The 25,813-nt window shown below is 42.2% G+C and overlaps 1 protein-coding gene across 1 annotated transcript in view; it reads right to left on the bottom strand.

Moving 5' to 3' along the window:
- The window catches only part of IFT43 (intraflagellar transport 43), an 80,564-nt gene extending 57,866 nt beyond the window's left edge, over positions 1 to 22,698 (bottom strand). Inside the window, exons 1-2 of the mRNA XM_036270821.1 lie at positions 22,644 to 22,698; positions 20,370 to 20,459 (exon numbers count right to left, since the gene is read on the bottom strand). Of these exons, the coding sequence (XP_036126714.1) occupies positions 20,370 to 20,459; positions 22,644 to 22,697 (144 nt within the window). The 5' untranslated portion in view covers position 22,698. The remainder of the gene's footprint in view (positions 1 to 20,369; positions 20,460 to 22,643) is intronic.
- Between the last annotated feature and the right edge of the window lie 3,115 nt (positions 22,699 to 25,813).

The following is a 25,813-nucleotide window of genomic DNA, read 5'->3' as shown; positions in this document are numbered from 1 at the left end:
AGAGATTGCTATCCCCACCCTGATTCAGTGATCACACTTAGCGGCATTAGCAGTGGGACATTATGTGCTGCACTTGAAGTGCACAGTACCACCCAGGGAAACTTCCTGCCACAAACGTTCAACCAGAAATCTAATCAAGCCTTCCAATCGGATTTCCAGCTTGCTGGAAATAAGTTCAATGAGATAAGGAAGGAGGAATCAGACTAATCCAGCATGAGGGAAACTTTATAGAACAACTGCCCCCAAACTCTTCAAAAAGCCAGTACCATTAAAAAAGTGTGTGGGGATGGGGTAGGAGACTATTCTAAATTAAGAGACAAGAGAAACTTGATGAAATGGTTCTTGATTGGATCCTGGTTTGAAAAACACAGCTATAAAAGACATTTTGGAAACAACTGGAGGAAAATGAATTACAGACTGGGTAGTAAATTATATTAAGAAATTGTTAATATCATTAGGTGTGAAAAAATGGATTTCTAGGAAAATGGTCCTATTTTTTTAGAGCTATATGTGTATTTAAGTGACATGTCATAATGTTTGCTTGAAATAATTTAGCAAACATTATATATAAACACAAATGCATTTTTTAAAAAAATCCTCACCCAAGGATATTTTTCCATTTATCTTCAGATAGAGTGGGAGGGAGGGGAAGAGAGAGAGAGAGAGAGAGAGAGAGAGAGAGAGAGAAACATCAAAGTGAGAGAGACACACTGGTTGGTAGCCTCCCACACGACCCCAACCAGGGCCAGGGACCAAACCGAGGTGGGGATGGGAATCGAATCCGAGACTCTTTGGTCCACGAGCCAATGCTCCACTGCTGAATCACACCAGCCAGGACACAAATGCATATTTTTAAGTATTTTATAAATTATCGTTTAAGCATATGGCAAAACGCTGATAACAGTATCTACTGATAATATGTTCAGTGAGGTAGGAGGACCAGAAAGTAGCTTGGTCTAACCCTTATCTCTTTGGTGAGGCAAGCAGAGAGAGGGGCTAAGGATAAAATCTGGATTAAAAAGTGATGCCCAAAATAAACTATAACAGCGTGAGCACTGTGCCAAACTGTTAGGCTGAATTCAGCATACATTTTTGTACTAGGAAAGTGGCTCTAACTTAACTGCATGTCACAAGATACTCTTCTCATACCAACAGTGCAGTAACTACAGAAAGAGTGACTAATCTGGGAAGGGAGAAGTGAGTTTGCCAGAAAGAAGGAGGAAAGCTACAGTTTTAAAGGTGAGGGTGGGGAGGGGAGGAAGTCAGGGTAGGGGGAAAGGAGGGACGATCTTGGGTTCAAATTCTAATTGTCACTTTCTAGCTGTGTAGCCTTGGGCTAGTCATGTCTTCACTAAGCCTTATTTTCCCACGTGTAAATTGAGAATGGTCATGAGTCCCTTATAGATCTATTGTAAATACTGGAGATAATCTCTGGCACAGAGCCAATACTAATAAATGATGATGACAGTGGCTACTATATTATGTATCAGAAATAATAACAGTAATAAAATGAAAGTTTTCAGGAAAAAACCTTTAATACCTAGGGTTGAGATAAAGGGAAGGTTTTGTTAGGAAAACACTGCAGGGCCTTTTATTTGGGACTGCCTTGCACAAGTTTCATTCCACAGATCCACCTCTTACCTATTCCAGCTTCCCTGAAGAGAGAGAAATGCTTTCAAGTAGCCTGAATCAGGAAGAGGAAATCACAGTTCTGCTGCTCACTGAGAAACCACTGTGATGCTCAGGACAACCAATGTCTGGCAGTTACTCTGGTGGTGTTACATTTCCCAAATATTCCCACATACTTTATAATAAAAAGACCCTTATCTCATATCTCAATACAGTCATCAAACTGCCCACTTCAAATGACTCATGGGATAGGGATACCAGCAGTTTGTTGAAAAGGCTGATCCAAAGAGAACTGATTTCTGCCTAAAAAATCATTCTTTTTTTTTTATCCTCACCTGAGGACATTTTTCCATTTTTTGTTCAGATAGAGTGGGAGGGAGAGGGAGGAAGAGAGAGAGAGAAACATTGATGTAAAAGGGACACATCGAGTAGCTGCCACGACCAACCAGGGCCGAGGACAAACTGCAACTGAGGTACGCGCCCTTAGCGGGAACTGAACCCAGTCTCTCTGGACCACAGGCCGACGCTCTAACTGCTGAGCCAAACTGGCCAGGGCTAAAAAAAATCATTCTTAAAATTCATCTTGGATTTTCATGCCTTGGATGGCATCCTCTTTATCTCAATTATATCCTATCAGGTCATTCAGCTCTCCCCTCTTCTTGGGTCTATACGTCCAGACACTTATAGAGATATGCCCTGTTTCCCCATACTTTTTGCAGTTCAGCCAAAATAAACATTTCTGTCAACTTTCATCATTAATCAAAACCTATGTGTTTTTATCATTCTCGTAACTCCTTTCAGTTTGTAAAAATCTATCCAGCGTATGTGTAGCCAGAAATGTGCACAATGTCGAGAGTGTAAATTCCCAGCACTCCAAGAAGCCAGCCCTCCTGGCACCTGTGACTTTGTATAAGCATAGTCTAGACTTGCTACCTCAACCAAATCCAGACTGGAATAACTCGAAGCAAGCTGTCACCCTGATCATTTAAGAAACTTGATCTCTCACAAGACTCCTTAAGGGTGATCATGAAAAAGAAGTGGAGGAAGCTCAAAAGCAGTATTACACTATGTGTTGGTGGCCCCCATCCTGTGAGACCTAGAGAGGAAGGCCCGACTCCGTTCCCCACTCTGTTCACTGTGGTGAGAACACAGACATCACAGGTCTCTCACTGCAGTTCTTCTTTATGCTGCCTTTATGGTTGTAGAAGCACAGAGCAGGGTCATGGCTGACAAATTAACACACACTTCACTCTACCCCCTCAACAACATTTCAAGTGGCCTTAGTAAGCCTAAAAAATGTTTAACCTCTAAAACTGTGTTTCCCATATTTCTAGATTTCATGAACTGTCAGTATTTCAACAAACACATTTTGCTTGTGGTGGGTAGGATGTGCTGGCAGTAGTTAACAGTTTTTAATTTTGTTAAGATTTTTTTTAAAACCATCATTTCCTCTCATCATCATTACATTTAAAAAGGGACCTTTTTTGCCCTGGCCGGTTTGGCTCAGTGGTTAGAGTGTCAGCCTGCAGTCCAGAGAGACCCGGGTTCGGTTCCCGCTAAGGGTACGCACCTCGGTTGCAGTTTGTCCCCGGCCCTGGTTGGGTTGCATGGGTGGCAACCACTCAATGTGTCCCTTTCACATCAATGTTTCTCTCTCTCTCTCTTCCTTCCACTTTATCTGAAAAAAAAAAAAAAAAAAGGAAAAATGTCCTCGGGTGAGGATAAAAATAAATAAATAAATAAAATAATATAAAAAGGGACCTTTTCAATCTCACCAAATTAGAAAGGATATAAACCAAGATAAAGACTGATCCTTTAGGTAGTGATAGCATCTCCCTATCTCCCTCCAGGATCTGAGGCTCACCAGCCCCTCCCCTAGGAGACTGTTTCAGTCGGCCAGCCCCTGCTCCACTATAACCATGTGTGACCGAAAGGCAGTGATCAAAAATACTGCTATGTCGGAGGAGAAGCAACAGGACTTGGTAAAATGTGTTCCTCAAACACTGGAGAACTGTAACATAGAGAAGGACACTGAGGTCCATATTAGGAAGGGGTTTGACAAGAAGTACAACCCACCTAACACCGCATCATGGGGAGGAACTTTAGTTACATGACACATGAAACAAACACTTTATCCACTTTACCTGGGCCAAGTGGCCATTCTTCTGTTCCAATCTGGTTAAAAGCATGGACTGTGCCACATACAGTGATCTATCCAAAAACAAGGACTGTAGCCCTGGCCGGTTTGGCTCAGCGGTTAGAGCGTCAGCCTGCGGTCCTGAGAGACCCGGGTTCGGTTCCCGCTAAGGGCATGTACCTCGGTTGCAGTTTGTTCCCGGCTCTGGTCAGTCGTGCGGGTGGCAGCCACTCGATGTGTCCCTTCACGTCGATGTTTCTCTCTCTCTCTGTTCCTCTCTCCCCCTCCTACTCTACCTGAACAAAAAATGGAAAAATGTCCTCGGGTGAGGATAATAAAAAACAAAAAACAAGGACTGTAATAAATAAATAAATAAATAAATAAATAAATAAATAAATAAATAAATAAATAAAAGCCCTGGCCGGTTTGGCTCAGCGGTTAGAGCGTCGGCCTGCGGTCCAGAGAGACCCGGGTTCGGTTCCCGCTAAGGGCACATACCTCGGTTGCAGTTTGTCCCCGGCCCTGGTTGGTCGTACGGGTGGCAGCCACTCGAGTGTCCCTTTCACGTCGATGTTTCTCTCTTTCTCTCTCTTCCTCTCTCCCTCCCACTCTACCTGAACAAAAAATGGAAAAACTGTCCTCGGGTGAGGATAAAAAAATAAATAAATAAATAAATAAACAAGGACTGCAGCCTAAATTCCAAATACCAGAGACTGAAATCTTCAGCCTTGCCTAAAGGAACACTGTGATCTTGAACCTTCAATGCGTTGTTTTGAACAGGGTATTCTCTGTACTCATTTGTTGTGGTTATAAAACAATTAACAATAACAAAAAAGAATGATCCTTTAAATTAAATAAATTTAGTTAATGAAAATAAAAAATTTACTACATTGTTCTTGGTTTTCTTATTTTGGTAAAAACTTCCTTATAGACCAGTGTCAAACATGCTATGCTCTCTTTTTCAGCTTATCAGTCTAAGACCAAGGTTGATTTCTCACTCTCTTCCTACCCTTTCTCAAACAGGAAAGGCTGAAGGCCACTCTACTGTTCCCAGGTGACAATGGCCTGACATGAAAGCATGACATGGGTACAGTCACTTAATCTGTAAATTTTGCTACTCAGCTGCGGCTATACAGGAAGATGTCCTGCCCTTGCAAAGGACACTGCCATCCTGGTGACTGTATTCCAGGTCTCTGGCCTCTTTCATATGCATGCTTCTAAGCATTACTTCCAAGTGCACCACTGATGTCAGAACACCTTTTCACTCACTCAATAGCTAACGTACCTGAATCTGTCAGTGAACCCAAGAGAAGACTGACACAATCTGTTTCTACAACAACCACTCTCATTCTTTCCTTGCCAACAATACCATTTGGAAAACTCCATAGTGTATTCTGAAATGATCCAAAAGCAATGGGTAGGTACTGATCCAGTAATGGAGGAGCAGTCTGTATCCAACTAATCTCCACAGATAACTATTATGAACTGGACAAAATACATAAAACAACTATTTGAAGGCACTGGAGGGCAAACAAAAGCAGGTAGAAACAGGAATTTGATCCTTGAAAGAAAAGAATTGCCTGAAAGAAAAGAATGTTTAAATGGATTTTCCTCTTGAGTGCAATCTCCAATCTGGGCAGCAACTGAGCAGCTAGAATTCAAGCAGAAAGCTGTAGTTTTATAGATTTGAGGACAAATTTGGGGATTGCCAGAGTCACTAAAAATAGAGAGGGAGAAATCCTAGGAAGAAGGGAGCCCCAAATCTGCACATGAACTCCTCTAAAAACCTTTCATTAATACCTGAACTACACGTGCACAGAGGAGACTCCAAGAAACCCAGTGAAACACAACAATTAAAGGGGGAAAAAAGGACAAAATAATAAGCAGAGATGACTGCTCACTGCAAGGGAAAGAGTGACTGGAGTTTGAGTTGCAGAGATGACTGCTCACTGCCAGGGAAAGAGTGATTGGAGTTTGAGTTCCACCAAGATGCTTGGTACATACCTTGGGTTATCCACTTAAATCCTAGAAAAGTCATACCTTAGAAGTAAAGACTATGTTCTGAGACTGCAGGATCTGCTCTGGGACTATGGGCAAAACTGAAATAAACCTGACCTAACAAAGACTAAACCCAGTTGTTCATAAATTCAAAGTAATCTACAAATAAACTGCCCACTAAAACAAAAATCAACTTTCCAAAGGTAGTAATATAATTCAGAGTTTCTACAATGCATTATCCACTGTCCTCTGTACAAAAAAAAAAAAAAATTTACAGACATGTGAAGAAACATGAAAATGTGAACTATAGTCAAAAGAAAAAAACAATAAAAACTGACCCCCAGATGACCCAGATACTGGAATTAACAGACAAGGGTTTTAAAGCAGCTACCATAAATATGTTCAAGGATTTAAAAGAAAATATGGTCATAATGAATTAAATGGGGAATCTAACAGAAGCAGAAGATATATAAAGAAAAAAATGGGATAAAAACAAATGAAAATTTTTTAAAAATGTTTTTAATTGATTTATTTTTGAGAGAGATAGAAATATCAATGAGAGAGAAACATCGATCAACTGTCTCCTACACGCCCCCCCACTGGGGATCAAGCCCACCACCCAGGCATATGCCGACTGAGAATCAAGCCAGGATCTCTCAGTCCATGGGAAAACATTCAATCCACTGAGCCACACTGGCTGGGCAAAAAATGGAAATTTTAAAGTTCAATACTGGAAACAAAAACATTCAGTTTGAAGACAGCAGAAGAAATAATGAGTGAACATGAAGACAGCTCAATAGAAAATATACAATTTGAAAAACAAAATGGTAATAGGAAAAAATTAACAATGCTTCAGGGACAAAAAATATAAGACAAGCCTATGGACAATATCAAGGAGTTCAACATATATGTAACCGGAGTCCCATTGGGAGAGAGAAAATTGGGCAGAAGAGATGTTTGAAGAAATAATACCTAAAATTTCCCAAATGTGGTGAAGAACATTGACTTACTGATCTGAGAACTTCAGCAATTCCCAAGCAGAACCTATACAAAGATAGTCACAGGTGGGTATGTTATAATCAAACTGCTAAAAACCAAATAAGGTATAAAGGAAATCTTCAAAGCAGCAAGAGAGATCAGTAAAGATTTATATACAGGAGAACAATCATTAGAAACAATAAAGGCCAGTGGACAAAGGAAAGAAAATCTTTTTTCTTTATTGATTTTAGAGAGAGAGGAAGGGAGATGGAGAGAGAGATAGAAACATCGATGAGAGAGAACATCGATTGGCCACCTCCTGTATGCCCCCCACTGAGGATTGGGCCCATAACCTGGGCATAAGCCCTGACTGGAAATCGAACCGGTGACCTCTTGGTGCATGGGTCCACACTCAACCACTGAGCCACACCAGCCAGGCTAACGTGCTAAATCTTAATTCAAAATTCTTTATCAATAGAAAATATCCTTCAAAAATGAGGGTGAAATACAAAGTTTCAGATTAAGCCAATAGAGTTGTTGTTCTTGGCAAGACTGTACTACAAGAAATGCTTAGAAAAGCTCTTCAGGTTAAAGAGAAATGACACCAGGTAGAAACTTGGATCTATAGGAAGAAATGAAGAACAAAAGAAAGGGCAGACATGTGAGTGAATATAAAAGTCTATCTCTTGTCCTGCTGGTGTGGCTCAATGGTAGGCTGTAGGCTCCAGGTTGTAGGCTTGATTCCTAGTGGGGGGTATGCAGTAGGCAGCCAGTTGATGTTCTCTCTCATCGATGTTTCTCTCTCTCTCCCCCCCTCTCACTTCCTCTCTCTCTAAAATCAATAAAGGAAAAAAAAAATTTTTTTTAAGTCTATTCCTTTTTTCTCTTAATTTCTCTAAATGACAACTGTTTCAAGTGAAATGACAAATGGTATTGTGGGGTTTATGACATGCAGTTTTAAAGTGTATGACATCACTGACACAAAGGATGAGAGGGGACAAATGGGACTTATATTGCTGCAAGGATCTCACATTTCATGTGAAGTGGTACAACATTAACACTATTTAGCCAGTGATATGAATTCATATTCCAATCCCTACTGTGACTACTAAAAAACTGTCTAAAAAGCCAATGGAATATAAAAGCAATCAGCTAAACACAGAGACATAATTCTCTATTATGCTAGATAAAGACATGTGACCAGAAATGTTTCAGTCTATCACCAATGGCATTTAACACTAGTTAGTACCCTTTTCCTGTAACGTATTATTAAAAGAATTTTTTTAAAGCTGAATAGAAATGTATTTTTTTACATTGATTTTTTTAGAGAGAGAGATTGATTGTTTGCCTCCTGCACGCCCCTCACTAGGGATCATGCCCACAACCTGGGCCAACCCAGGCATGTGCCTTGACCAGGAATCGAACCAGGACCTCTCAGTCCATGGGACAGTACTCAATCCACTGAGCCACATCAGTTAGGCTATTAGAAGAATATTTTATTGTCATTCTGCTCCTTTTTAGTAACTATTGACATGCTACATGATGAGAAGAAATCTAGCCTAGCTAATGACTTCAATGAGGCTTTCTGATCACAATCTTACAGTTCCTAAGCAGATCGGGTATTCTCTATTCATAGCACACTCTTTCCATCTCCTTGCCTCTCCTAAAACCTGGCTGTTCCCCGTGGACTTCATTTCTCTTGCAGGTCTCTCAAACAGAGCCTTCTCATTCTTTTATTTTATTTTACTTTATTTTTTATATTGGAGAGAGAAGAAGGGAGAGGGAGAGAGAGAGAGAAAGGTCGACAAGAAAGAACATCAATTGACCGCCTCCTGCATGCCCTGCACTGAGGATTTGGCCCACAACCTGGGCATGTGCCCTGACCGGGAATCAAACTGGTGACCTCTTGGTGCATGGGTCCACACTCAACCACTGAGGCACACTGTCCAGGCAGAGCCTTCTCATTCTTTAAAACCCCACACAAACCAGGGTACCAAGCTAATGTTCCTGCCTCACTTCTCATAGTTCCTCTAGACCATTACTCTCCCACATTATTACAGAACACTTCCTTTGAAACTCATACTGTTCAGCTACATCACCTCTTTTTCCTTCTTCATCCCTGTCACTAACAACTGACTGAATAAGATTAACCAAAAACTGGGGCATTCCTGCTCCACAGTATCCCATCATTTTAAGTCAATGTGCACATGAACAATCCATCTAATGCTTTGCCTCAGAGTTCCCTGACCCTTTAAACAATGATGACCTTGCTGCTTTTTCAAACTTGTTATAACGTGAAACTGCTTCATCTCTGAAATATCTAGTTCCCTCCTTCCCTTCTTATCTATGAACTTCCATCTTGGCTGCACTTCCTTCCCTATCAACCCAGCTCCTTTCCAAGGTCCATCACATCATGCCTCACTTCCTTGTCCTTTTACATTTCCCCGAGAAATCCCCAAACCTGGATCAAGTCAACCATATGCCTCCACTGTGTCAATACCCAGCCTACTGATGGGTGTTAAAAAAAATGCACAAAAATGCAAATTACGGCTTAACAAGCTCATGTTCTGCCTTCTCTCATCTGGGTCCTACCTGATCTCCCTGCTTCCAGTCCCACTTCTTCCAAGCTATACTCCATACTAGCATAGGTCCCTGGGAGTTAGAGAGTTCTAGATAGGGAGGGAAAACTAGGTCTCAATCAGGAGGCATTTCTATGTAAGCATTTCTGGTACAGTGCCTAACATGACCTCCAAAGAAGGCATCTCAAGGCTCTAGTAATTTAGCTGTGATTTCTTTTCTCATTATAAATAAGTATTTATTTTCATCTCATGAATTTATAGTTTTGAATTATTTTTCTTGAGGAAGATCTCTAACTATGTAAGTTTCAGGACTCACAAAACCTGGACCGCATCCGTGGCCAATTATTTGCCAAAGTGCTCTTTCTAAAATGCAAGTCTGATATTGCTTCTCCACTTAAAACCCTCACTCATTTGCACCTGAAGATCATGAAGGGTCTGTGTACCACCCAAAAATCAGAGGTTCTTCCTATATGTTGTTCTTAGAGACCCCAGAATACATGCAGATGACTATTATCATCTGTTATCACTAGTTTTCAACTTTCTCTTTTAACTCCAGACCAAATGTTCAACTATTTACTTGAAAGACCTCACTGAAAACCCTAAAGGCAACTAAAATTCAACATGTCCAAAATTGAAATAATCTCCAAAAAGAGAAATAATTATCTCTTCTTGCTCTCCAACTCCTAACTCTTAAAAACATCATTATCTATTCAGTCATTTTAGCTACAATGGGGTCAACTCCAGACTCTCCTCCCCTCTCACCTCCACCAGCCAATCTATTAACACACCTTATCCATCTCCTCTTGAAAATGGCTCTGGGCACTGACCTCTCCTCTTCACCCCAGGCTTTAGTTTATTGCTTCCCCAAGTAAGATACATATGCCACTCATGCAAGCAAGACGACTGGGGGTGGTAAATGGATGCGCCATTTGAAAAACAGCCATGCGTATATTTTAATGTATATTAGGAAACATATTACTATCACAAATTGTAATTTCATCAGTAAAGTTTCTTTTTAAAAACAAATGTATTTAGCCCTGGCCAGTTTGGCTCAGCGGTTAGAGCGTCGGCCTGCGGTCCGGAGAGACCTGGGTTCGGTTCCCGCTAAGGGCACGTACTTCGGTTGCAGTTTGTCCCCGGCCCTGGTTGGTTGTGCGGGTGGCAGCCACTCGATGTGTCCCTTCACGTCGATGTTTCTCACTCTCTCTCCCTTCCTCTCTCTCCCTCCCACTCTATCTGTACAAAAAATGGAAAAATATCCTCGGGTGAGGATAAAAAAAAATAAAATAAAATAAAAATAAATAAATGTATTTAAATGTAAAATGGGAGCTGAGTTCAACAAAAATTTTAATAATAATGCAAGTGGTATGTAGATACCCAAAACTGTAAAACCAGTCTGGGAATGCCTAGAGTTCATGCCCCATCATCTCAGAACTGCTCCAACCGCCTCCTAACGGTCTCCCTGACAATACTCTCTCCCACTCTAGACCATCCTGCACATAACTGCCAGATTTATTTTCCTAGACAACAAAGTAAAAAACGTAATTCACTGCTTTAAAATCTTTGTGGGCTCTCTACAATATACAAAATAACCCCAAATTCCTCCACTTGGAAGACATGGCCTATGTTCCCAATGCACTAAATTGCTTACCATGCCCTGAAAACACCAAGCCCCGGTACAATGGCATGCCTTGGAACAGGCTTGCCCCACTGTTCGTCCCTCTCATTAGCAAATTCCTATTGATCATTTCATCCCACCTCAAGGGTCCCCTCCTCTAGGAAGCTTTCCGTAAGTCCCAGGCAGGGTTAGTTGCTCCTTCTGAGTTCCCAATCTGATACTACTTAAGTACTATAATTTTCTTGTCTAGAGCTATTTTATTCATTTTTATGTTGGAAAGTGTATATTCACTTTAGGAGAAATGACTGAATAAATGAATAAAATTCTACTTATAAATATGTCAATAAAAAATATATATGAATGGATAGGCAAAAAAGGAGTATGAGGGATCGAGTTCTCTGCTATCATGGGTGAAGAGTGAAAAACAGGAAGAGATACAGAAAAAAGAGAAAGGGGAGGAAAAGAGAGAGACTTCAATAGGAGAAGAAAAGGCAAAGAGACAAGTTTGGGAGGAAGATAGAGAGACCTTTTACATTTGGTGATGAGTGTATGTACATCATAACGTAGTCACTGATTCTTTCACAACATTTACTGAGAACCTGCCTGGTAGGTGATACTGTGCCAGGCACACATAGATCCCTCTCCGACTGCTTCCCTGAAAGTACAGGGACCCCATATTGCTAAATCCAATACACCGCGCTCTCACCTTCCTGGACCCTCTTGGCAGCATCAAACATTCCTGACCCCGGAATCCTTTACCCACTCTTGTAAAAAGACTATCCCCAGAAGAAACTAAGAATTTTTAGGATATAAATTAAGTATAAACACTGTTCTACTAAGCATCTCCTTATAAAGAATGAGCCAGAAAAATTCCAAGCCATCAATACTGTACTCAAGTACATCTCAGAGGTTTTCTTGACCAGCAAACACAAACACAGAGGGAGAAGTCTTCTAATGGTTGCACTGGAGATGCATCAATGAAAAATAAGGCCAGAAAAATATTAAAGTCAGTCTAACCCTCAAACTATTACCAATGATTTCAGTGTTATATAAGAAAAGATGGCCTCATATGGTTCATTTGTCAAAAAAGGCAAAGGGGTTGGTTTTTGAATATTTAAAGCCATCACTTTTATGGTCAATTGCTCCACTAACAACTCCAACACGCCATGCTCTCTCCCTTAGCTCCAGCACTTGGCACATACACATCTCTCTACTTAGAATGTTCTCCCATTCTCACCCTATCTCAGCTCCTTCCCTTTGCTAACTTCTACTCATTCTTCAAGGCTCACCTTAAACATGATATTTTCCTGGATGTCCCCAGGAGTAAAAGGGGCTCAACAGAGGTAATCCCATATCTTTCTGTGTTCCCTCCCACCACCTGGCACTTACTTCCCTGCAGCACTCAGATCAAGGTTCTAATAAGATAGGGAGCATGTCTGATCTATCACTGTATTGCCAGCTGCAAGCACAATGCCTGGCACACAGAAAGCTCTCAATCAAGCTTCATAAGAATGACTGAATGTATGTTACCTTCTAATCCAAGGTCACAGAGGTCACCAAGGTCATTCCTACCCTCCTCATTTTCTAGCCACATGCCCCCAGAACAACAAAATGATGTAAGTCAACACTTTAAAAATATTTTCTGAGAAGACTGCTAATCTCTAGATAGTGGGTTGGGTTTTTAAAAAATATAAGGAAAGGTATTGGCAAAAAACTGGTCAATGGCAAAGCACAGGCAGAGATGTTACTAGAGGAGACAAATGAAATGGGTCTCAAGTAGCACAAAGAATTCTCACCAAAAGGATGCCTCATCCAAATGTTTCTTTGCCTTAAGACCCAGTTAGTTCTATGAAATAAGAATATCTCTGTATCCTGAACAGAACTGCATTTAAAGATAAATGGATAATACTTTCTAATTTTCATGTGACACAGTTAATAACAATAATAGTTAGCATGTGGCGGGAAATTCCTAAGAGCTTTATGTATTCTCTTATTTAATCCTCCAATATAACCCTATGAGATAGCTACGGCTATCATCTCCATTCAGCAGAATGGAGAAAACAGGCGTAGAGTGGTTAAATAACTCGCCCAAGGTATATACCTTGTAAATGAGAGCTGGGATTAAAGACAAAATGAGTCTATTCTACAACTCGGGTTGTTTGATAATAACAATAGCCAACTTAATGGTGCACTGCGCTAAACTATATGTATTTCTCATTGAATTCTCCCCGAAGGTGGGGAAGAGAACCTCAAAGTGCTCTTCCCATACCACCTTTCATATCGGGACTTATAGGAAGCCAGCCATGGGGATTCTCTGCTTTACGGATAGTAAAAGCAGGCATAAGCTGTGGGGAGCAATATGTACTGGGACAATGAAACAGTCGAAGCCAGTGCTGGAGGAGAATCTTGAGATGCTATTTCTAATTGCAGGCTCTACTCTCAGATGACATTCCCTCCCACACAGTGGTGGGCCCCAGGGATGGGTCAGTGATGCACATATGTCCACCCCAAGGGAGAGTTCAAAACTGAAGCATGCAAAGCATGACATAAATATGAAGTGTGGAAAACACATTCCTCATGAACAGTTCCACATTGAATTCCCTGCATCCTTCTTTGACGACGTTATCAGAAGCATCATTCAATCCAGCCCATTGGAGAGGAACTATGAAAAAGGCTGAAAAATGTGACCAATCAGGAAAGTTATTTTTGTGAGAAAGAAGAAAAATGTCACCAAAAAGGGTCAGCAGATAACCCTATTGGGCTGAAAATAACTGCCCGGCTGGCAGAACAGTCAGGGAATGGGTGGAGGGCAAAAGACGTAATGCCAAGCTCCAAGGGAGCTCCAGCTGAGCAAAGCTGCTGGGGGATGAGGAAACTGGCCTAATTTGGGAACTTGAGCCCAGCAGCATTTTTGAGATTCCTTCGAGAGAATCTGGCTAACTTTCAGTCTGAGTCCTTGGAGGAGCACCGAGAGATGAGGGGAAGAGAAAGGGAACAGCTGTGACTCAAACACTTCTCTAGACAAGTGGATGAATAAGGGTGATCAAGTGAGAATTTACTCCCTCTCCAAAAGGATTCCAAGAGATAATGACCCAAGTCTCTCCACTCTCTCTAAAAGCCTTTCTCTACTGGGAGGTCTGTGCATCTACCTAGCTAGAAGGTAGGAGAGATTAGTTGGTGGTTAAGTACCTGGCCAGAGTCACAGAAACTAGACGAGAGTCAGAGATAAGCTGAATGACTCTGGACAAGTCACCCAACATCTCGAAGTTTGTGTCCTCATAGCTAAAATCAGATAATAATAGTGCTTACTTCATGAGCTACCATAAGGCTTAAATAGGATATTGCAGGTAATTACAGAAAGATAGCAACTGTTCCAATGTCAGCTAAAATCATCGTTATTATTATTAAAAGGACAATCTGCAAAATAAAAACTAAGCTACAAAGAGGTCTAGCTAGACCCAAGTGAGAGGTGCTCATCTAAAAGATAGGCCATCCCTGGAGAGATTTTGCCCAAGATTACTTTTCCCCTGTATAAGAGCAGCAGCATCTGAATTGATAGGAGGTGAAAGTTCAAGCAGAGAAATCAAATCCTGTTCAATTCTCCAAGCTGATTGGTCTCCCCAGAGAAAGTTATACGCTGTACACAAGTGAAACTCACCATAGAACCTGCTTCCAGTAAAATTCTCAATAGTTGTAATGCCAACTCTAATTGCTAACTGAAATATGCATCTAGTGATCCAAGCCTGATTTATGACAGGTGGCCAAAAAAAGCCAAAAACCAGAAGAGTGCAGTCATAAACATTCTTAGTACTTGCCTTTTCTTAAAGGGACTATGCTAAGTACTTTATATGCATCACCTAATTTCATCTTCAGGACAACCCTAAAGAAGTAGGCACAATTCTCATCAAGTCTGAGTGAGTGAAACTACAGGAAGAGTTCATTGTTTTGGTTAATCAGTACAATGAAATACATAAGTTCTTTGAAATTTACCAAATGACTATGCAAATAGAGACCTTCCCTCTTCTTTGAGAAAGGGGGACGGAGCCACACATACCCTCTAGGCAAATAGGCTCCAGTGGTTAGATAACTAGAAGAGAGTGACACAGGCCATTCAATCAAATTTCCTGGAACTTGGGGGCATACAATTGTTCACTGAACTACATAAATTTAAATTACAAAACTAGAGAGGAATGTGAGCTTTTTTTCTTTTTTTGATACTAAAAAATAATTCTTCTTCCCTTCCATACCCAAGCCTACCAAAAAAAAAAAAAACCCACAAAAAAACCTTTGCATAAATTCTATTTTTAAAAAATTAACATGTCAGCCCAGGCCAGTTTGGCTCAGCGGTTAGAGAGTCAGCCCACGGATTGGAGAGTCCCGGGTTCGGTTCCCGCTAAGGACACGTACCTCGGTTGCAGTTTGGCCCCGGCCCCAATTGGGGCTGTGTGGGTGGCAACCAGTCAATGTGTCTCTCTCACATTGATGTTTCTCTCTCTCTTCCTCCCTCTCTCCCTCTCGCTCTATCTGAAAAAAATGTCCTCAGGTGAGGATAAAAAAAAAAAAAATTAACATGTCAGTGTGGACTGCCTACCCAATAGCCATTCTCCTCTCCCCTCTAACCCAAAAACCCCAATGTATGGGTATGGCTACACGCCTAGTTGAACACTCCCCTGCAACTTAAAGTGGTGGGTAAGACCCAGTTATGACCAGTGAAATGTAACTAAAAGTCTACCTGGGGAGGTCTCTGGCTACTGTTTTCCTAGAAAGGAGGGAGGGAGGGACACACTTGGTTAGTATGCACCTTGTACTCTTCAACTATCCTCTCTTCCTCTCTAGAATGCAGCTCTGATCCTTGTGGAATAACCAGCCATTTTGTAACCATAAGAAGAAGTCACAAGCTCCAGATGGCAGAGCTGGAAGCTAGAAGGGGCAAGGGCGATGCAGGACATTCTCCAGTGACTGCACCAACCCTCCTCTGCCCTCCTCTGGGCTTCTTGCTATGAGAAAAAGCATGCCTGTTTGATTCAAGTACTGGGGTTGAGTTTCTGATGGATGTAGTCAAATTCAACACTAACAGACACATGAGAATACCTGAAAATCAATCCATCCTAAAAGAGCAGGAGTTTGAAACTCAAATGGAAATAGAAGCCAGGCAGATCAAACATGAGTAAATCTGCCCAGGTGTATTAAAGTAAGAAGTGGCGAAACGGAGAGGGCAGGCCGCATGTAAACAAGCACTGTTACCAGCTGCAGCCAGCTCCAGCCAACTGCCGCCATGTGGGAATGCCAGCCCAGCATTCCCACTGTGCCAAAACTTCTGATTTGAAAGAGAAGCCCAAAATCTGGATTTTCACATAAAGTTTCCAAATTTATAAATGATAACCAAGTAAAAAAAAATTTAACTCTGTCCAGATCAAACAAGACTTGACTGTAGGCTAAATTCAGCCTGAAGACCACATGACTGTAGGCTAAATTCAACCTTAGTAGAGAGGGTTAAGGCAAACTAAAAAGAACACCCAAGTTGAGAGAAATAATGGTTAACAATATATTGAGCATTTATGTGTCAGACTGCATTAAGAACTTTACATCTATTACCTAATTTTTTTCTCTTATGGAGTATGTAACATTAAAAGCCCTGTTTTTCCAATGAGAAAATTGAGGTTTAAAGAGGTTAAGTAACTTGCTCAGTCGGAGTCATAGAACTAATAATGCGTGACAGAGCCAGGATTTGAGCCCAGGCCAGTATGACCCACCTGTATGACCCCAAGACCTGTGCTATTATGCACTCTTATCAGGAATGTCCATTGCACCCAAAAAGTACAAAAACTGTTTCGGATACCTTCTAGTCAAACTATGGATAAATGAGGACCAGCCCTGAAGAGCCTTCCAAGTCAGTTCCAAAAGAAACCCAAGCTTACATTCTCCTATTTTGCTGCCCTTTACTAAAAACAGCAGAGCACTGTCCAAATAACTCATTTATTTGCTAGTTTATTGAATGAATGAATGCCTGTGACATGCTTTTTAGTTTATTAAAGTACTTTTAAATGCATATTTCGCTTAATCCCCACACCAGCCTGGCAGTATTGTTACCACCATTTGACAGATAATAAAATGGAGGATTACAGAGATTAGTGGACTAGTTCAAGATCCAGGCAATTAATTAACAGAGCTCTCACTCTCACACTCTCTGTTCCTCTGATGCCAAGACCTGTGTTCTCTCTCTTCTAGCAGGCCACTTCTTTGCTTCCTTCACCAGAGCGCCCAACTCCACCATCTCACTTTCAAGTAATTTGCTTGAACTAATTCCCACTTAACTCTAAAGTAACTCCAGTATGTCTGACAACCCCCAGGTACCATATTTACGTTTTCATGAATAGCTTCATCCTAGAATATAGTCAGCGAGAACAAAAATAAATATATCAAGTAATACACTCGGAATGTAAATGGGCAAACACACAAGTCTTGGGATCTAATTTTAGAAAGAAACAGCCAAAAAGTCCCACACAGCACAGTAAGCATCTGGCCTCCGGTGGGGGTGTGGGGGGGGGTGGCTGCCCACACTGCTTTAAACCTCAATTAACCCAGGGAGAGAAGGAATCCTGGAATTCTAACTGGCATTTCACTGTCAGATAGACCAACTGGATAAAGAAGAGAATGACTTTTCATTATGTTCCCCTGAAAAATGCTAATGCCCACAATAAACAACAAAAAAAGGGAACTGTGTCTCAGGAAATAAAAGTATTCCAGAAAGGCTGAAACACTAAAAGTTTCACCATTGTCTGTGACTTTGGAGTTATGTGCTTACAGAACCGACTCTTGCCTGGAAGCCAAGGGGAAGGGGATGGGTAGATGAACAGTGCTTACTGACCTCAGCCTAGGAGTTGATTTGGTATGGGGGCCACATAGGGCTTCAAGGCCATCAGGTCATTCCAGGACATCTTGGCCCATCACAGGCTCACTCACCTAACCACTATAGGCTATAACCTCCTTCACAATTAAGTAGACTTGTAGTTAGTCTTCCTAACTGCCAATAATCATAAGAATATAAGTTCTGTTATGGCAGGGAATCTTGTCTCTTTTGTTCACTGAAATATGCCAACCCCTAAAATGGTACCTGCACATAGTGAGCTTCAATAAATATTTGTTGAATAAATGAGTAAGTTATCTGGTATTGGGATGGGTCCTCCTAGAACCATAGTCTAAAGTGGCCAGAGGCCAAGAATAGGTTTCCATTAACCCAGTCATCTGCTTGCCCATTTTTTTTAAAAGATGTACACTACACCATGGACACAGACAACCATGCTGGGGGGTGGGGTGGGATGAGAGTGTCAATGGGGGAAAAGGAGAAACATCTGTAATAAATAAATAAATAAAATAAGATGTACACTACTGCAATTCAAGCTTCCTGAGATCCAGGGTTGGGGCTGGTATGTCTTCTTTCATACTATACTACCATCCCCCATAACTGTGTCTCCAATGTTCCATTCTCTGCCAACTCCTCACCCTGTAACAGTATTATTCAGCTTCTAAGAGCCCCCATCACATACTATGCATGTCACCCCCCTCATCCTTTGCAGTGTCAACTACATGCCTGTTCTGTGCCAGGCACTGTGATAAACAAAGATGTGCAATGGTGAGACACAACCCCTGCCTTCCAGAAGCTCAGCCTGACATGTCAACTGTCAGAATACAATGTAATAAAAACTATAATGGAGGTGCTATGGCCAAAGTCACAGACTGACAACCTTCAGACCTAATTTAGGCCACACGGCAATTTAATCTTTATAATTAATTGCTAACCTCTAAACATGTGTTACTCTCACATAAAATTGTTGACTGCCAACATCTCCTGCAAAGTCAGAGGATCTGGCAACACTGGGCCTGTGTTCCCCACAGCGTCAGCCAGCTCTGGCTAGGTAGTGGTTACCCCTTTGGAAGGGACACATGGCCTCAAGTTCCCAGAGTACCCCCACTCATCCTCTCCCTACTGTCTTCAGGCAATGAGGCCAAGGGTCAGCTGCCAGCTTTTCTGTACTGGCATGGTTGGTATCTTAGAGAAATGATTCTCTGTACCCACATATCTACAAAATACGAGAAAATAAAAGATAAATTGAAAGAGTTATGTGGAGCACTTGAAGAAATGATGGAAAACTTATTTTGTATAAAAATGAAGAACATTCCTATACATGTGATATGTAAGTAAGGTGTGTCTGTGTCTTGTCCCTAGCATGCTGTGCTCTTGCACATTCCTGCCCCATTAGGCCTCTCAGTGACATCCCCTCCTCTATTCTAAACCTACTATGGGCCCACAAGCTAGACAACTGAGAAGCCAGGTTTCCTGCTGAGAACTCACTGTCTAGTGGGGCTGACAGACATGTAAAACAAAAATCAGCATATAATGTGAGGTGTTCTACAATAGGTACCGTGGGAACTGAGAGGAAAGAGTCCCACGTCAGCCTGGAGATAAGCTAACAGAGGGGCTTACCCTGACACTGACTCTTGAAAAGGGCAAAGTTTTTTTCTAACTGACAGAGGAAGGTGAAACTGCCAAAAATAGTACCTTGGCATTAAAAGTATTGCTTATGCCCTGGCTGGTTTGGCTTAGCGGTTAGAGCGTCGGCCTGCAGACCGAAGAGTCACAAGTTAGATTCCGGTCAAGGGCACATACCACGGTTGCAGTTTGGTCCCTGGCCCTGGTCGTGTCACGCGGGATGCAAGCAATCAATGTGTCTCTCTCACATTGATGTTTCTCTCTCTCTCTCTTTCTTCTACTCTGTCTGAAAATAAATGGAGAAATGTCCTCAGATGAAGATTTTTTAAAAAAAGTATTGCTCATTAAGATTATCCACTCTCCATAAAGAAACTGGATAAATTCCCATAATTCTAGGCCACTCAGAGGAAAACTTTCCAGGAAAGTAAGGCCAACAATGATCCCTTTCCTGCCTGAAAACTTTAGGAAGTGCAGGTCCCCACTAAAAGTCAACGTCCAGTTATATAATCTAACTTTATGTCACCAACATGCCTCACTGGCCTTCATTCAGCAGAAATAAAAACCTGGATTTTGAAACTTCCCAGTCCCTTGCTTCATCCATCTTGAGGAAGTTCTTCACTGACAATACAAAGTAATACACAGAGACTACTCTGGCATCAAAGATAAAACAGCCCTGGCCGGTTTGGCTAGCGGTTGGAGCGTTGGCCTGCGGACCAGAGAGTCCCAGGTTCAGTTCCCGCTAGGGGCACATACCAAAAAAAAAAAAGATAAAACGTTCATTTTCCATTTCTAACTAACAGGACAAGTGTCAAGGAAGGGAATTCCCAAGTCAAGACAGGAGAAGAGCTAACGTTAAAGAGAAGAAATATGGAATACCAAATCTTTGCTCATTAAGTAATTGCTAACTTTTAGCATTTCTTCAGATTTTTTAACACCTACCTCTCCAGTCAAAATAGAAGAATCCTTGCCACTGAGGTGATTCTCGGCTTGAGTTGACTCCTGTTGAGCTCGGCGACCCATCTTGGCTCCCTATAAGGAGAAATTAGGGGTACTGCTGACCCAGACACCTTTGGGCCACTATGAGGACATGAATTCTGGGAAGGTAAGCAAGAACTGGATTTATGAATATATAGTGGAGGATGGGATTTGAGTAGTCCGAATATATTCTTAGAAAATGGTCCAAATCCTAAAAGCAATAAGGTCAGTTCTATTTGGTAGAATACGAAATTCATGGGTTAATTCAGAGGTTCTGTATTTCAAATACTTTACAGTACATAAACAAAACTTCATTTAGGCATACCAAAGGGTGTTAAATACTTGTCTATTCATTTGTTGACTTTTAAAAAAATAAATAGCATCAATATAAATACTTTTAGACCTTATATGATATAGCTTCATTTGATACTCAGAATAACAGGGACTGGGACTGATACCATTTTACAAATGAGGAAATTGGGGCCCAGGAAGGCAATTAAGTGGCAGACATAGGTCTAAAGGCAGAATCTTCTTGTCTTCAAATCCTGAGTTCTTTCCACCATACCATGCTGGAATTTCAGTTTTAGGATGTTCTAAGAACTAACTGCACCAATAAATTGAGGTGGGTTACATGGGAGCCACATAAAAACCCTCATGGAGTGTTTACATTTCAAATTTTAATCAATCATTTAGGTCCCAGGGATGATGGAAACACTCTTTCTGATAATAAGCAGCTCACTTTCCCCCCAAGGCAGACAATTCCATTCTTTCACCTGTGCTTGCCATTTTCCATCTATCAAAGCAGTGGATATATAAATATGGCATACTACATGCAGTGGTTGTGCTGAAACAAAAACTCAGTGATCCTGTCTCTAAATGCTGTTTATAGATGGTTTCTCTAATAATTAAGTATTTTAAAGTTTTAAATGTTTCGAAGACCCTGTATAAATCCACCTGTATGACTGGTAGAAAAACTTTATCACTACCCGATTTTACATATTTTAAATGTATAGTCTGATTATTGTTCCTCTAGCCCCACTGGAATATAAGCCCCATGAGGGTAGAGATTTTGCTTTACTCACTGCTGTATCTCCAGCGCCTAGGAAAATGCCTGATACAGAGCAGGGGCTCCATAAATATTCGTTGAAAAGATGAATCAAGAACTACATTCACGTGCCCAGGTACTAAACAAGTAAGTTCACAAATCAGAAAGTCCTGGTGACCTAATCCTCTCCTTGGTCAGTCAGTCAAGCAACCTGCTTCCTCCTAGAACAGTGTGTTCCTACCCCTCAGCTCTCCCTCAGAGAGGCGCTCCTTGTCAGTACCTTGGAGGACATCAGATGCTATCAGGGCATTAAAAAAAAAGAGAAGAAAAAAAAACTTTTTTTCCACAGTGTAAACTAAAGATCTGCTCTGTGGGTCAATCTTTTAGCAAATGTGATCCTGACAATTTTACAGGTAAAAAGGCTGGGGGCCGTGTGTGTGTGTGTGTGTGTGTGTGTGTGTGTGTGTGTGTGATGGGAGTTCAAACAAAACAAAACAAAAATCCCTGAACACCTAGCATATGCCGGGCACTCTGTTAAATCCCTTTTCCTGCACTGGCCTCCCTGGTCTCCACTGCGACTCCTTAAAGGTAGGTATCAACGTCATTCTGCAGAAAAGGGCACCGAGGTTCCGAGAGGTGAACTTTAAAAACCCCCGCAACAGCCTTATCCTCCATCTGCGCTCCGGGCCCCCGCGCCTGGCCGCTCCAGTTACAAATCTGAGTCTTGATTTCCTGAACTGTGAAACTGAGGTAAAGCCCACCTCCCCGTGGGGGTACGTGCAAAAAACGGGCCCTGCGCGTGTGCCTGCCGGCCTTCCATCAACGAAACAGCTCGGTTTTTACGTGAACTGCGGCATGAAAAGTCCGACGGGAACGCTCTAGAATAGGTTGGCCCGGGCCCCTCCGGTCACCCTCAGACCTGTCCTTTCTAAGGGTGTTCGCACTTGGGGCTCCAGAAAGCAAAGAAAAACGGGGACATTTTCCACGGGCCCCAGAGGCCGGCGGGGGCGGAGCGGATGAGACCGCCGCCTCCCCTCCGGCCGCTCCGCAGGGCGACTCCGGGCCCGCCCGCTCCGGCCGCCAGGGACAGGCCGCACTGAGGCGCCTCAAGGAAGCCGGGCCGGCGGAGTCGCTCCTCCCCATCCGCCAAATTCTGGCCCCAACCCCCCGCCCGGCCCCGCATCGGTCCTCACGGAGGTGGCCGGGCCGCGGCGCCGCTCCTCGCCTAGGTCCAGCACATCCTCCATCTCCGCGGCCGCCTGACGTCACTTCCTGGAAACCTAGCGGCCCCCGCGGCGTCCCTGACGATGGCTCCGCCCTTCCGTCCCAATATTTAAAGGGTCGCGGCATTATTCCTGGATTCTCTGTGCCACCTTCTAACTTAAATATTTCCTAAACCTGCCTTGCTTGACTTCCGGGAGATCCGGGTATTATATCCCACCAAGGCTGCTCCTGTGGAACAGTGAAGACACATTTGTCCTTTTTTGAATACATACGCTATAAAGTGCAAAGCATTACTCTTAGTAGTAGTAATTATTCTAATCCCTCCCATTGTATATAGCTTTTTGCAATGAACAGAGGACCTTCACAGTTATTAGCTCATGTGACGAGCATAACAATCTTGTGTGGGAAGCAAGAAAAACTGCATTATCTCCATTGGACAGATGAGAAAACGGGCTACAGGGAGTCAGGTGTTAATAAATAATTTATAATGAAAAAAGCAATATACATAATCTCTGCCTTCAAAAAGTTTACAGAGAGTCTGAACTAACACATCAAAAACTTGAGTAGTAATAACTTGCACAAGTCAAAGAATCCAACCACCCATAAGTAAGCGGCAGCAACAGTCAATGATTCAACAACTGAAGACACAGGTGCAAAGAGATGGCTTGAGGAAATCATTGAGCAACAGAGCTAGGTGCCTTTCTGACACCATATCTTACTGTAGTATTTTTTGTCAACACATATTATTGGGTGCCAGCCATTTTCCTAGGCCAATAAAAGAAGATAACTCCCAAATTCCCAGTGTAGGGGAGGAAGAAGCTTTCCTTTACCCTCTGGGTTCTTTTGGCTGGTCTAATAATCAAATCAACACGAGGCAGATTAACAAGAGAAGATAACCAAATTTAATTACATAAGTATGGGAGCCCCATATACATGAGTTCAGACACAAAAAGGGAAAATAAGGTACATGTGACATTCTGACCTAAGAATTAATTAAGGCACCTTAGGGCTTCAGAGGAGATGAATATCATTGCAGGAACAGAAGAGCAGATGTTCAGTAATTAGAGGTTTGCCCTACCCTATAGATAGACAGAGATATAGATATAAAAAGTTATTTCTGGTTATAACTCTTATTATGGCTAAGACCTCTAATTTAAATTCTTTTTTTTTTTTTTATCCTCACCTGAGGATATTTTTGCATTTATCTTCAGATAGAGCAGGAGGGAGAGAGGGAGGAAGAGAGTGAGAAACTTCATCGATTGGTTGCCACCCACATGACCCCAACCGGGGCAGGGTCAAACTGCAACTGAAGTATTTGCCCTTAGTGGGAAGGGAACCCGGGTCTCTCTGGACCGAAGGTCGGTGCTCTAACCGCTGAGCCAAACTGGCCAGGGCTAATTTAAATTCTTTAAGGGAGAAGTAAAAGTTTTATCATGAGCCCGAAGGGTGTCCACTGTCTTCAGCTCAAAATAATTCACACGTCAAAGTGGCACGTCTTGGGTAGACCTGTTCTGAACCCCTTCACCAGCCTAATGGAGCAAGCGAGTTGAATTTTCACTGACTCTCCATAAGATCCCAAGTCAACACCACTGGTTGTGTCCCTGGCTCTGGTCATCTGGGACTCCCAGAAAATGGGTTCATGGCCCTGAAAATGAGAAATGTCTCCAATATCACACTGGGGGTAAGGCCTGGATGGCCACTGCTTAAAAGCAGGGACTTGGAAGTGTGAGTAGCAACCCTAAATCTAGATTGCAAGCATATTTTAAATACCCAGCAAATTATTCAGTTCAATCATTCAGCCACACATTTACTGGGTAGGGCTGTGACAGCAACAGCATTGCCTGGATGTCAGAAGAGTTGAGGTCTTACCCCAGCTCTGCTGATAACTACCTGTGTAGCCAGGAAGAGCCTCTCCGGACTCAGTTTTTTTCCTTGTCATTACTCTTAGAAATTATCCCTAAACCTTTTACTTACTAACTCTGATTCTCAGTGAGAATACCCTATTTGATTTTAATCTGAAGAAACATTCACTGCCAAAAATCCAAAACAGATGAAATACAGGCTCCAATAAATCCAGGCTCCAATAAATCCCCGTTCCCTTCTTCCTTGGCACCAGAAAAGGAAGAAGACATTAATCTTTGGATTTTTTTCATTTCTTGTGAGCTCATAGCTATCCCACCACCACCTCATAACTAGTTTCCAAACCTTCACTCCCACTTCTTCCCCAACTTCCTGAAAGCAGAAGTTGACAGCTGCTCACTCTGGGCAGAAAGAAGCCCTAGAGTAGTGTGGTTTCCAAACCTTGTTGGGCACCTGACTCACTGTGTGGTTTGTTAAAAGAACATTTAACAGAACCCCATCCCTAGAGACTGATTTAGTAGAGGTGGGGTCCAGATATAACTTTAACAATTGTCCTGCCTATTTTGCAAGTGTTTGCTTAAAGGCTTCAGTAAGGTCTCCTCTGATTTAAAATTGCAACATCTATCTTAAATTCTAACATTCCCCAACTAGGTACTCCCTATCCTCCTTCCCCGTTTTATTTTCTACCATTTATTGCCTTCCCCACCGTCACATCACCACCTCTAGAATGTAAGCTCCATGAGGGCTAGTTTTGTTACTTAGCTTGTTTATGTTCCCTGCTGTATCCACAGAGCCTGTAATAGCGCCTGGTATATAGTAAACATCAAAACTATTTTCCAAAGGCTGGCTGAGTTGCACAGTCAGTGTAGCATAGTTATTATATTCACAGACTTGCAATAGGCTCCTCAGTCTAACGATTGGTATTGACACCTACTGGCTATATGACCTTAGGCAAGTTATTTTTAAGCTTTCTACACCTAAGTGTCCTCATTTGTTAGGCAGATGACAATAATGCCTACCCAAACCCGACAGCCTGTGTTAAATATCACCGCCACCACTCATAAGCAGTGTGGCCTTTTCAATCACTCCGTGCCTCAGTTTCCTCAACTGTAAACTGATCAACCACTGTCCCAGTGAACATCCCCCTTCGTTCAGTAGCCTAGGAGCCAGGAGCAGGCGCCAGACCTGGCTAGAAGGGTCCTGGAAGGCTGGGGTGAAGTGGGGTGGTTGGCAGGGAGCAACGCTGATCCCTAAGAAAGTAATTCTAATCAGGAGCCAG

This window comes from Molossus molossus, unplaced genomic scaffold (genome assembly GCF_014108415.1).
Source record: "Molossus molossus isolate mMolMol1 unplaced genomic scaffold, mMolMol1.p scaffold_m16_p_1, whole genome shotgun sequence".
Taxonomy (NCBI): Eukaryota; Metazoa; Chordata; class Mammalia; order Chiroptera; family Molossidae; genus Molossus; species Molossus molossus.
The sequence above is the reverse complement of the archived record's forward strand: the minus strand, read 5'-3'. Positions and strand labels throughout refer to the sequence as shown.